Genomic DNA, 12,666 nt, shown 5'->3' with positions numbered 1-12,666 from the left:
ACTCTCCGCATTCTGGCCCCTAGACCAAGAGGAACTGAATGCCTTCCTTCTGTCTGCAACCCACTTGCCCTTGCGATCTTCCACCTTTTCACTTGTAAAAGGATCGAGAACGAGAGGGCTCAGATTTAAAGTAATTGGCAAAAGACACAAAAGTGATATGAGAAAAAATCTTTTTCACACAGTGATTGGTTTGGGTCTGGAATGCACTGCTGGACAACGTGGTGGAGGCAGGTGCAATTAAAACATTCAGAAAGGAATTAGACTCTATCTGAAAAGGAAGAACGTGCAGGGCAATGTGGAGAGGGCAGAAGAATAGAACGAAATGAACTGCTCACTCGGAGAGAAGGTCCAGATGTGATGGGCCAAATGGCCTCCTCCTTTTTCACACAGTGACTGTTAAAGGTCTGGAATGCACTGCTGGACAGCGTGGTTTCTCCCCAGTCTACTCTGTCCAGACCCGTCCTTGCAGCACTTTCCTGCTTGCTCGGCTCATGCTCCTGTAGCTTCCTCTGTCCCCTTCTGAAAACCTGACTACACTGCAGCCCCTTGAGCAGAATCTACCAGCCGCGTTTGTCAGTGACCCCTGCTGAGATCAAATAGAGATTGTTACAGTGGTAGCAATGAATTTGCACGGTCGCTGGAATGTCAAATTATCTTTCATTGCCCCTGGATTGCTGCATCAGACACCCAATTTGAAACCAAAATTATACCTGTTAGTCATGCTGCTCTGCAAATTTAACCCTTGAGAACTAGGTGTAGCTCAATAAAAGTATTTGTAACTAAAATGGCACAGTCTGGAATCCATATAGTGCGGTGGCTTGAGATAAGGGAATGTGAAAATAAATCACAGGTTGTTATAGCGCAGAAGGAGGCCATTTGGCCCATCACATCTGGACCTTCTCTCCGAGTGAGCAGTTCACTTCGTTCTATTCTTCTGCCTTCTCTACGTAGCCCTGCATATTCTTCCTTTTCAGATACTGCCTAATTCCTTTTTGAATGTTTTGATTGAACCTGCCTCCACCATGCTGTCTAGACCCAAACCACTGTGTGAAAAGGAGTTTTCTCATATCATTTTTGCGATGGAGTGAAAATTGGAGCCTCTGCCCTTGCTATGCATAGCTCCAGACCAAGACATGTATGTAAATGCCAAATGTCAGACTCACTGAGTGATCTGTAATGCACCACCACACAGAAATTACAATGGGCTGTTCTACCCAGCCAGTTCATAGTGTTGTTTATCCTTCATGTGGCTGATAGGTCCCAATCCTATGAGTGTATCCAATCTCCATGTTCTTTTAATCCTCTTTCTACCACCTATCTGGTCCATTCCTAAAAGTTGATATGGATCGGAAATTTCAATTTCATTGAAGGTGTAAAATAGACATTGTTGAATCAGCCCCCAGTTATATGTCCCGGGTGGCACTGCTACCTCACAGCGCCAGGGACCCGGGTTCAATTCCAGCCTCGGGTCACTGTCTGTGTGGAGTTTGCACGTTCTTCCTGTATCTGCGTGGGTTTCCGCCGGGTGCTCCGGTTTCCTCCCACAGTCCAAAAATGTGCGGGTTAGGTTGATAGGCCAAGCTAATATATATAAAAGATTTATATAAACGATCTGGAAGAAGGTGTAACTGGGGTGATCAGTAAGTTTGCGGACGACACAAAATTGGCAGGACTTGCAGATAGTGAGGAACATTGTCAGAGGCTACAGAAGGATATGGATAGGCTGGAAATTTGGGCAAAGAAATGGCAGATGGAGTTCAATCCTGATAAATGCGAAGTGATGCATTTTGGTAGAACTAATGTAGGGAGGAGTTATACGATAAATGGCAGAACCATAAAGGGTGTAGATACGCAGAGGGACCTGGGTGTGCAAGTCCACAGATCCTTGAAGGTGACGTCACAGGTGGAGAAGGTGGTGAAGAAGGCATATGGCATGCTTGCCTTTATAGGACGGGGCATAGAGTATAAAAGTTGGGGTCTGATGTTGCAGATGTATAGAACGTTGGTTCAGCCGCATTTAGAATACTGCGTCCAGTTCTGGTCGCCACACTACCAGAAGGACGTGGAGGCTTTGGAGAGAGTACAGAGGAGGTTTACCAGGATGTTGCCTGGTATGGAGGTGGACACACTGGGAACGTTTAAGACTTATCTAGATAGCTACATGAACGGAGTGGTAATGGAGGGATACAAAAGAATGGTCTAGTTTGGACCAGGGAGCGGCACGGGCTTGGAGGGCCGAAGGGCCTGTTCCTGTGCTGTATTGTTCTTTGTTCTAAATTGACTCCAGTGCCGGTGATTAGCGAGGTAAATATGTGGGGTTACGGGAATAGGGCCTGGGTGGGATTGAGGTTGGTACAGACTCGATGGGCCAAAAGGCCACCTCCTGTACTGTAGGGATTCAATGATATTATGAAGTCCCGGTTTTCCATATCAGTGACCGAATGAAAGGACAAATCAGGTGGATTGTATGATGGGTAGCTGATCCAATATCACCCAATTTACATCCTGACTGAAGTTAAAGGTTCCAGCTGAGTTCATGCTTCAGTCACTAAGTCCAGCATGATGGGATGAGAGTTTAGTGGAAACATTTGATTTTTGCTCATCAGTTTCCAGCTGTTTGTGATATTGCAGTTATTGCCTTGTGAGAGGTTTCCACGTATTAACTGGAACAGCACACCTCAGGCAGTTTATTAACGATAGTAAAAATCAGAGACTGTGTTATAGACAGCAAAAAGACTTCCAGGCACCTGCAACTTTTATGAAATACATATACAAGTACTGTATATACTTTCAGACCTTTTCCACGGTTTATTTTAATGTCAGAATATAAGATTTCAATGTTGGGCAATGGAGATATTTCCCACTCTACACCCACAGTTCACTGAAGTTGTTTTATAAAGAATAAATAAAAGCAAAGTAAATCTCTCCACATACCTATCTCACCTTAGCCACAATTGCAGAAAAGCACCAGTAATGCCAGGTAAATGTTTCCATTTTCCACACTGGGAATTGGATTGGTACTGGATTAGTACTGGTTGGTACTGGGTTGATACTACTGGATTAGTACTGGGTTGGTACTGAGTCGATAGTACTGGATTGATACTACTGGATAGGTACTGGGTTGGTACTGGATTAGTACTGGTTGGTACTGGATTGATACTACAGGAATTGGTACTGGATTGGTACTGCTGGATTAGTACTGGGTTGATACTACTGGATTAGTCCTGGGTTGGTACTGAGTTGATAGTACTGGATTGATACTGGGTTGATACTTCTGGATTGAAACTACTGGATTGGTACTGGATTAGTACTGGGTTGATACTGGATTTGTACTGTTAAAGCTCAGTTCATGTTAGAGAGATCCTGACTGCTGACAGACAGATATTTTCATCCTGTAATATGGATTCTGACTTGACTCCCAGACATGAAGGAGCAGTTTGCTTTACCATCCCAGTCCATGGTTTAATTTACTCTCATTGGGTGTGCAATTGGGATGCCTGCACCATGTAATAAGAAAGTGGAGGTTATTAGGTTGTTTTGTCGTAATAGTCTTATATTCTTGTACCTGCAGAATCATCCTCTAATGTCAAACACTCATTATTCTCTCATTTGTTATTTCTTCAACAGAAGTCTTTTGATGCTCACCCAAGAAGGGAAAGCCAAGTGCGCCAGTTGGCATGGATTGGCGATGGAGTTTGGATATCAATTCGCCTGGATTCCACATTGCGCTTATATCATGCACACACGCATCAGCATTTACAGGATGTAGACATTGAGCCTTATGTCAGTAAGATGCTAGGTATGGTTCTTCATTCACACCTTGATACAATGATGAGCTTACTGTTTTAGACGTTGAGGTGCTTCTTATACAACAGCTGCTATAATATTGTCATCCTAACAGAGTGTCATTCCTTTCAGCATTATCCTTCCTTATGTTTTACGACCTTTCTCTCTCCTGGCCCTTTCCATTTGCTGAAGGGAGTATGGTGTTGTTCCTCACAGACGTCTTTACCCATTGCTAATGCACTTCTTGGAAGGAAGCACGATTTGTGGAGTGTGTTTCCCTTCTACGTTTCGCTCCCAGCAGTGAGCTGAATTGTTCATTACCAAGAGATCAGACCAAGAGCCACTGAAAACTTTCCACAGACCAGAGTCGGAGTTTAGATGATGGCTGAGATTGTGTTTGACATCACCTTAAACAGGAGTCTGACAGTCAACTGCCAAAGCAACTGGGAATGCTCCAAGGGAGTTGGATACCCTGTTGCTGAGACCATTGTCTCTTGTGAATGGGAGGCCACTGTATTAGTTAGAACTGGCCGGCCCTTCAAATGGGAGTGTTGCATTTGCTCGAACATTTTGGTTTGCTTCTGTGTTCACATTGTTGCGTAAGGAAATAAGTTGTGTTTAACTTTCTGTACAAATGGCTCAAAGCAATGAATGGAAATATGAAGGCCCCGGTAGTTTCAGTGAAAGAGCAGTACAGTTCCTGGAGAAATGGCGTGAACGACCAATTTTGTCCCTTCACGCCGTTTCTCCAGGTGTTCGACTGAGCTCCTGTCAGAGAATCTGTGTGAGATATCCGGAGTCATCTGCTTCCCATGTTATTTTTTTATAAATTAGATTGAAATGACAGTCAGGCATCAGTCTGTTCCAGGGGGAGCCAGGGTAAGTATTAAGATCCTGCTTCTGATCATGTGCTGGTACAAGTTGCATCGTTCTTTATCTTTCGTTAACTAATTCTGAAATCTCTTGCTTTGATTGACAGGTACCGGCAAATTGGGGTTCTCTTTCGTGCGAATCACAGCTTTGCTCATTGGTGGAAACCGCCTTTGGGTGGGGACGGGAAATGGAGTGGTGATCTCTATCCCCCTGACAGAAAGTAAGCTAACCGTGTTTGACCTGTGTTCCTTATGGGGGATTCCAATGTGCCACAAGTTCATTAGGTCCATAAACAAGATGGCAACTGTTCTACCAGGTTACCAAAAAAAAAAGTTACACCAATGAATCTTGGTCATGAATCATGATCTAAAAACATTTTGACAGAAGATTGAAACATATGGAAGATGACAGTGCTCCCTCTGTGTTGTTATGTACTAACGGATAAGCCTAACAAAAACATCACGTTCACTTGAATATTTAAACATTTGACTGTGTTCAATTTTAACTTCATATTTTTGGAGATTTCTGTGTGTTTAATCGTACTTATGCAATCACATCATTTCTGAACAGGTGCAGCCAGGATAGTTGTAGGTCTAAAAACTCTTGATAATGTTGGAGCTCTTCTAGATAAACCACACCACAGCATTATAAAGTGGCAGTTGATGCAGAAGAAATGTTTACATAGTTTGTAGAAATGACAAGGGTGGCACGGTGGTACAGTGGTTAGCACTGCTGCCTCACAGCACCAGGGACCTGGGTTCAATTCCCACCTTGGGTCACTGTCTGCGTGGAGTTTGCACGTTCTCCCCATGACTGCGTGGGTTTCCTCCGGGTGCTCCGGTTTCTCACCACAGTCCAAAGATGTGAGGGTTAGGTTGAGTGGCCATGCTAAATTGCCACTTAGTGTCCCAGGATGTGTAAGTTAGAGGGATTAGCGAGGTAAATATGTGGGGTTGTGGGATAGGGTGGGATTGTTGTCAGCGCAGACTTGATGGGCCAACTGGCCTCCTTCTGCAATGTAGGGGCTCTATTACAATAATCATTGGAGAGTGTTTATTTGTGAGAAAATGTGGTTGGACGAGGCAGAATTTATCCTTAATTCAACATCCAAAAATCCGGTGGTGATACAAAAATGTGAATGTTTAACCCAGGAGATCTATTGAGGAGAAGGTTGATGCTGTCCTCATATACAAATTAATTATTATATACAAAAAGATTACATTTGAGGAGTTGGTGCTTCAAGATAAAACATAAACTGCAACAAAATGTAATGTTGCATAACTATAAACACAGAGAGTTGTAGCAGAAAGGGAGGGTTCACCCTTCACAATGATAGTCCGTCAAAAAATGATGGCAGATCTAAAACTGGAACTAAAGCACATCCAATGATATGTGAATGAGTAAATTCACCCGAGCAGTCACCTCAATTTCCTAATATACAAGTTGCACAAATGCAAACCAAAAAACCTACTGTGGCTAACTTAAGGGAGTTAAGAGTGATATCAAACTAAAAGATAAATGTACAATGCTACTAAGAAAGGTAGTTGTCCAGTAGATTGGAAAAAGATTAGAAACCAGCAAAGGATGACTTAAAAAAAATTGAGAGCATGAGAGACAATTAGCAAGGCATATAAAAACAGATCACGTTTGTACAAGTACATAAGGAAAAGTAGCTAAAGTGAAGGGTGGCACGGTGGCACAGTGGTTAGCACTGCTGCCTCATGGCACCAGGGATCCGGGTTCGATTCCTGGCATTGGGTCACTGTCTCTGTAGAGTTTGCATGTTCTCCTCGTGTCTGTGTGGGTTTCCTCTGAGTGCTCTGGTTTCCTCTAGTCCAAAGATGTGCGGGTTAGGCGGATTGGCCATGGTAAATCACTCCTTCGTGTCAGGGGGTCTATCAGGGTAAATACATGGGAGTATGGGGATAGGGCCTGGGTGGGATTATTGTCAGTGCAGGTTTGATGGGCCGAGTGGCCTCCTTCTGCACTGTAAGGATTCTATGATTCTATACCTGTATGAAATCTTACAAATTTAATCATTGAGCTAGAATTTCCTGAGCTGGGAGTCTCATTGTTCATTAGAGACTGCACCCTACAGTTGAAAATAGTTTTTACTCTGAATGAAGCCAGAAGTATGAGCGGATAATGGCCTTGTGAGTACAACAGAACATCAGCATCTTAAAGTTAAGTTTATTTATTATTGTCACAAGAAGATTTACATTAAGACTGCAATGAAGTTACTGTGAAAATCCCCGAGTCGCTACACTCCGGTGCCTGTTCGGGTACACTGAGGGAGAATTTAGCATGACCAATGCATCTAACCAGCACGTCTTTCAGACTTTGGGAGGAAACTGGAGCACCCGGAGGAAACCCACGCAGACATGGGGAGAATGTGCAAACTCCACACAGGCAGTGACCCAAGCTGGGAATCAAATCTGGGTCCCTGGCGCTGTGAGGCAGCCGTGCTAACCACTGTGCCACCGTGCCATACACTGACCATATTTGCTGAATGTATTTCTTTAACCAATGTGAATTAGAGATTGAGAAATATACAGAAGGGACTGAGAGGAGGGTGAATGTTACAATCCCAGCTGATGTCTGATCCCAGAGCAGAACCCTGGCTTAATCGACCGTCACTTTATTTTTTCTTGTTTAGAGACGTGAATGAACAGTCACAGGACTGCCGATTAACCTTTAGCAAAACAGTCATATATTTATTAAACCAGAAAGGGTGAACTAAAATGCACCACTCCTTCACCACAGCGATACCTTTACAGATGTGCAAAGATTTATAGGGGATTCATTGATTATCAAAATAGATCTTATACTCTAATGTTTTCAGCAAGTTGAAAGCCATGTAAAACAATAAGTAAAATGTTGTCAGATGCACCACACTCTAAAACCAAATGGCAGATCCCATCCGAAACAACTTCTGTGGATTTCTCATCAAATTCTCCCAGATGCTTGTTACGCTGCGACCGATGGGTCTCACTGGAATTTTGACTTCCACGTGAGTGTTTCGAAGAATGGTGATTGGAAAAATCCACTTTGGAATCTTCTCGCAAACGACGCTTTCTATTGGATTCCTTCACCAAGGATCCACTTCCAGGATTTCAGTCTCTTCCTTTCGGTATTCCTCTGCCTTGAACTTTCACGTGCATTAAAACAATCTCTCGGGTACCCAGCCACACCAACAGAACACCACTGCTTCACAAGCTGTGTGATGATATCACCAAACATTTGATTTACCTCGGATGTCTGGCTTCTTAGTTTGAATCTTGTTCTTGCAGCTGTCTCTACCTCAGAGCACTTTCTCTGCCTTTTACTTGAATTCTCCTCAACAGGACCATGTTCAACTTCTTGTACTTTGTTCCTTTAACTTATCTGTCTACTTGAGACATAAAATCATAGAATCCTACAGTGCAGAAGAAGGCCATTTGGCCCATCGAGTTTGCACCGACCACACAAGAGTGGGAACCCAAGCCTTATCCCCATAACCCCATGCATTTTACCCTAGCTAGTCCCCCTGACACTAAGGGACAATTTAGCATAGCCAATCCACCTAACCCACATATCTTTGGACATTCTTGATGTCCTAACTCCCTGGTTTCTGATACCTTTTACTCTTTTGGGAAGTCTATTTTTTCCCAGCTTCTCCTGGGTCCAACCTAAAACTAAACTCAAAAGTTCTTTCTAACCTAGTGTGGCCTCTGGTTGCCAGGCAACGATTTCCTTTTAAGTCCTGTTTACTTTCCTGTCGTAAACTGTCACTACCGCGCAGGCACCTGAACCAAACTGAAATCATTAACCGTTTCAAATACAGGAGCACAAAATTGAATTTACTTAAAGGTATAATTAAAACAGAAAGTGCTGGATAAACACGGCGGGTCTGGCAGCACCTGTGGAAAGAAGAACGGATTCAATGTTTCATCCACAGGTGCTGGTAAACCTGCTGAGTCTATCCAGCATTTGCTGTTTTTATTTCAGATTTCCAGCATCTGCAGTATTTTGCTTTTACTAAAAGCTACGCCTTATTTCTAATACCCATAAATATAATTTAAAACTGCCTCAATTTCCTGACATGATTTAAAATGGCACGGTAGCAGAGTGGTTAGCACTGCTGCCTCACAGCGCCAGGGATCCGGGTTCGATTCCCGGCCTGGGACATTGTCTGTGTGGAGTTTGCACGTTCTCCCCGTGTCTGCGTGGGTTTCCTCCGGGTGCTCTGGTTTCCTCCCACAGTCTGAAAGACGTGCTGGTTAGGGTGCATTGACCCGAATAGGCGCCGGAGTGTGGCGACTCAGGGGAATTTCACAGTAACTTCATTGCAGTATTAATGTAAGCCTTACCTTGTGACTAATAAATAAACTTTAATATAATATCAAATCAGGTATAGGATGAAAAATAAAGAGAGAGAAAAATATTGGACTAGGAGAGCGAAAGAGAAAAGACACAAAGGAAAAATAAAAAATCACTAACATCAATTTACTACCCAAGGAAAAGAGACTTCACACTTTTACTGGTTCACTTTCTGAACCAGAGAGGTATTTAGCAGTCATTAACATACTCTTAAAAGAATACTTACAATATTGATTGCCAAGCTTAACACCCTTCTGTGCTGCATTTAATGGACAGTTAACGTGCAAGTATTGTAACTGCATGAAACTCGTGGGGCGGTTAACAGGGAGGTGCCGTTTTTTTGTGAAGCTAGCAGCAAAATGGCACAAATGGTTCTGCAGTTAGTATTTGCAATCGATGGGGTAATTCTTCCTTGTCACAAGTTGCTGCTGATTTATACGTCGAAACGCACACTGCCATTTCCTCAGCAAATTCCAGCCCCTCAGTTCAATGTCAGACATTGCACTGAATTCACAGTAAACGATGCACAGTCAGGCATTGTAAAAATCCTCTCAGTTTGAATAAATTTGGGTGGCACAGTGGTTAGCCCTGCTGCCTCACAGCTCCAGGGACCTGGGTTCGATTCCCGACTTGGGTCACTGTCTGTGTGGAGTTTGCACATTCTCCCCGTGTCTGCGTGGGTTTCCTCCGGGTGCTCCGGTTTCCTCCCACAGTCCAAAGATGTGTGGGTTAGGTGGATTGGATGTGTTAAACTAACTCTTAGTGTCCCGGGATGAGATAGGTTAGAGGGATTAGTGGAGTAACTAAGCGGGGATAGGGCCTGTGTGGGATTGTTGTCAGTGCAGACTCGATGGGCTGAATGGCCTCCTGCTGCACTGCAGGGTTTCTATGTTTCCAATTAAACTAGTCCAGTTATGTATAATACTTGAGTATATTAATTCTCAGCTGGATCTATTCATGAGCACAATCCTCCACCACCCGTTTAACTACAAGTGTATAGTGATACAATTTTGGTAAATTAATATTTCAAAGCAGCTTTTAAACAAAATTATGTAGTGTGGGCCAAAAAATACCTTTATTAGTTAATGCAACTAGTGGGACTGATTAATAGATTGCTTATCTGAGTGTAAGTGCGTGCGTGTGTGTGTGTGTTTATGCTGACATGCTATGTGTGTGTGTGTGTGTATTTCACATTATTAATGATGATCTAGATTCTTTCCATATAATGTGCAGCAGTTTTTACAACCACTGCTGATTGATTGTGGCTGATAAATGGTCCATGTTTGGCATGTTTGAGGTGCAATTCTTCAAATCCCACGCTCTTGCATAGGAAGAGTATATTTCTGAGTGACAGGTCTACAGTGGATTTATTCACTCCATCTGGATAAACTGGGATGAAGGTTTAATGCATTTCTCAGGAATTCTCCTGCTTCTATCTTTCTACCAGCACTGTGCGAGTGATTGTCAAGTGTTCTGCACTTAGGTCGATTAGATATTTAATGTTAAAACGGAAAACTGTCTTAGCTCAGTAATATTCATTGAAAGCAGCGATGTAATCATAAGTGTAGAGTTAAATATTCAGGCTAATCATACAAATAGTGGCATGGTGGCACAGTGGTTTGCACTGCTGCCTCACAGCACCAGGGACCTGGGTTTGATTCCTGGCTTGGGTCACTGTCTGTGCGGAGTTTGCACATTCTCCCCGTGTCTGCGTGGGTTTCTTCCGGGTGCTCCGGTTTCCTCCCACAGTCCGAAAGACATGCTGGTTAGGTACATTGGCCGTGCTAAATTCTTCCTCAGTGTACCCGAACAGGCTCCGGAGTGTGGCAACTGGGGGATTTTCACAGTAACTTCATGTAAGCCTACTTGTGACACTCGTAAATAAAATAGTCAACATTCTTCTCAAATAAAAAGTTAGAGAATTCTAAAAACACTTTGGGAAACTGTTTTGTCAACTGAAAATACTCTAGTGGAGACGTTGAAACATACTTCATCTACAAGGAGTGACAGCTGTTATCCCAGGTAACGTGAAAAGTGAGTGAGTGAGTGCCTTGGAACAGTGGACATCAGTAATGAAGGGAGATGGTTCCGGTAATGTCATTAGCATCAGGGATTAATTGCCATTGGATATCTGATACAACTGGACAGGCAAATAATCTTCATATTCTGATATATGAATATATAGCTCAAAAGGCTGTAATTTTCAGACTGTGCAGGGATTATATGGTGCTTTTTCTGTGATGTGATCCAAAGGGAAAATGGAATAGAATGAAAAATAAGCCTGCACCTAATCAAAAGGATTCAGCTGCTATAAACCATTAGAGTGAGGATTGAGCAATTCATGTAAGTCATCTTAACCCAAGCTTCAACATACTCACTGGTGTTAGCTTCCTTATCTTAGCAAGAGTTCTCTACGCAACCTTACTACTGACTAGTTCACGGTTTTAATACCATGGAAAAGTTACGGCACCAGAAAAGACATTCAGCCCATTGGCCGGAACCCTACCACCTCTACCAAACAGTTTGGTAGAGTTCCGGCCAATGGGCTGAATGGCTTGAGCGAGGCTGTAAAACCCTATCCATTGTGTCTGCACCAGCCAAACAAAAGAGAAGAATAACACACTAGTCACTCATTTTAGTCCCACTCTCCAGCCACAGGTCCGTAGCGTTGCCGGTTCTAGCACCTCAGGTGCAGATCTAGGTACCTTTTAAATAGGTCGAGCATCTCTGCCTTTAACCACCACCTTCGGCAGTGAATTCCAGACGTCCACCACCATCTGGGTGAAAAGGTTTCCCCTCATGTCTCCTCTAATCATTCTACCAATCACCTTAAATCTATGCCCCCTGATAATTGACCCCTCAGTGAGGGGAAACAAGTCTTTCCTTTCTATCCTGTCTAGGCCCCTCATAATTTTGTACACCTGAATTAAGTCACCCCTTAGCTTCCTCCTTTCTAAGGAAAACAAACTTAGCGTATCCAATCTTACCTGCAATTTTCATGTACCAGCAACATTCTTGTCAATCTCCTCCACAGTCTCTCCTGAGCAATTACATCCTTCCAGTACTGTGGGATCTTCTTGATCTCTGACCTTCCTATGGACAACCTGCACACCAGAGAACACGATTAGCATGGTTTTGTTGGAAACTAGTTGTGGTAATTGTTTTTTTTTGGAACAGATCTAAACACAACCTATAAGGTTTTACAAAGGGTGAAAATGATGAGGGTGGAGATCTGGCTTTAGAAATACAGCTGTTCAAATTAAAATTCAGATGTGGGGTGTCAAGGTGGCACAGTGGTTAGCACTGCTGCCTCGCAGCGCCAGGGACCTGGGTTCAATTCTGGCCTCGGGTCACTGTCTGTGTGGAGTTTGCACTTTCTCCCCGTGTCTGCGTGGGTTTCCTCCGGGTGCTCTGGTTTCCTCCCACAGTCCAAAGATGTGTGGGTTAGGTGGATTGGCCATGCTAATTGGCCTTTAGTATCAGGGGGACTAGCAGGGTAAATGTGCGGTGTTGTGGGAATAGGGCCTGGGTGGGATTGTGGTCGGTACAGACTCGAAGGGCTAAATGGCCTCCTTCTGTACTGTAGGGATTCTATGAGAAGCAGACAGTTAAAGCTAGAAGGTTGTAGCATTACCTCGGGCACAACAT

General features: G+C 43.5%; 1 protein-coding gene across 6 annotated transcripts in view; it reads left to right on the top strand.

Moving 5' to 3' along the window:
* Positions 1-12,666, top strand: part of mapk8ip3 (mitogen-activated protein kinase 8 interacting protein 3) — a 132,850-nt gene that overhangs the window by 104,147 nt on the left and 16,037 nt on the right. For all 6 annotated transcript variants that reach the window (XM_078240828.1, XM_078240826.1, XM_078240825.1 and 3 more), the window contains 2 exons: positions 3,628-3,799; positions 4,766-4,879. In XM_078240828.1, coding sequence (XP_078096954.1) covers positions 3,628-3,799; positions 4,766-4,879 — 286 coding nt within the window. The remainder of the gene's footprint in view (positions 1-3,627; positions 3,800-4,765; positions 4,880-12,666) is intronic.

The sequence above is a fragment of the Mustelus asterias genome, chromosome 23, assembly GCF_964213995.1.
Source record: "Mustelus asterias chromosome 23, sMusAst1.hap1.1, whole genome shotgun sequence".
Taxonomy (NCBI): domain Eukaryota; kingdom Metazoa; phylum Chordata; class Chondrichthyes; order Carcharhiniformes; family Triakidae; genus Mustelus; species Mustelus asterias.
This window is presented reverse-complemented; position numbering and strand designations above follow the sequence as displayed.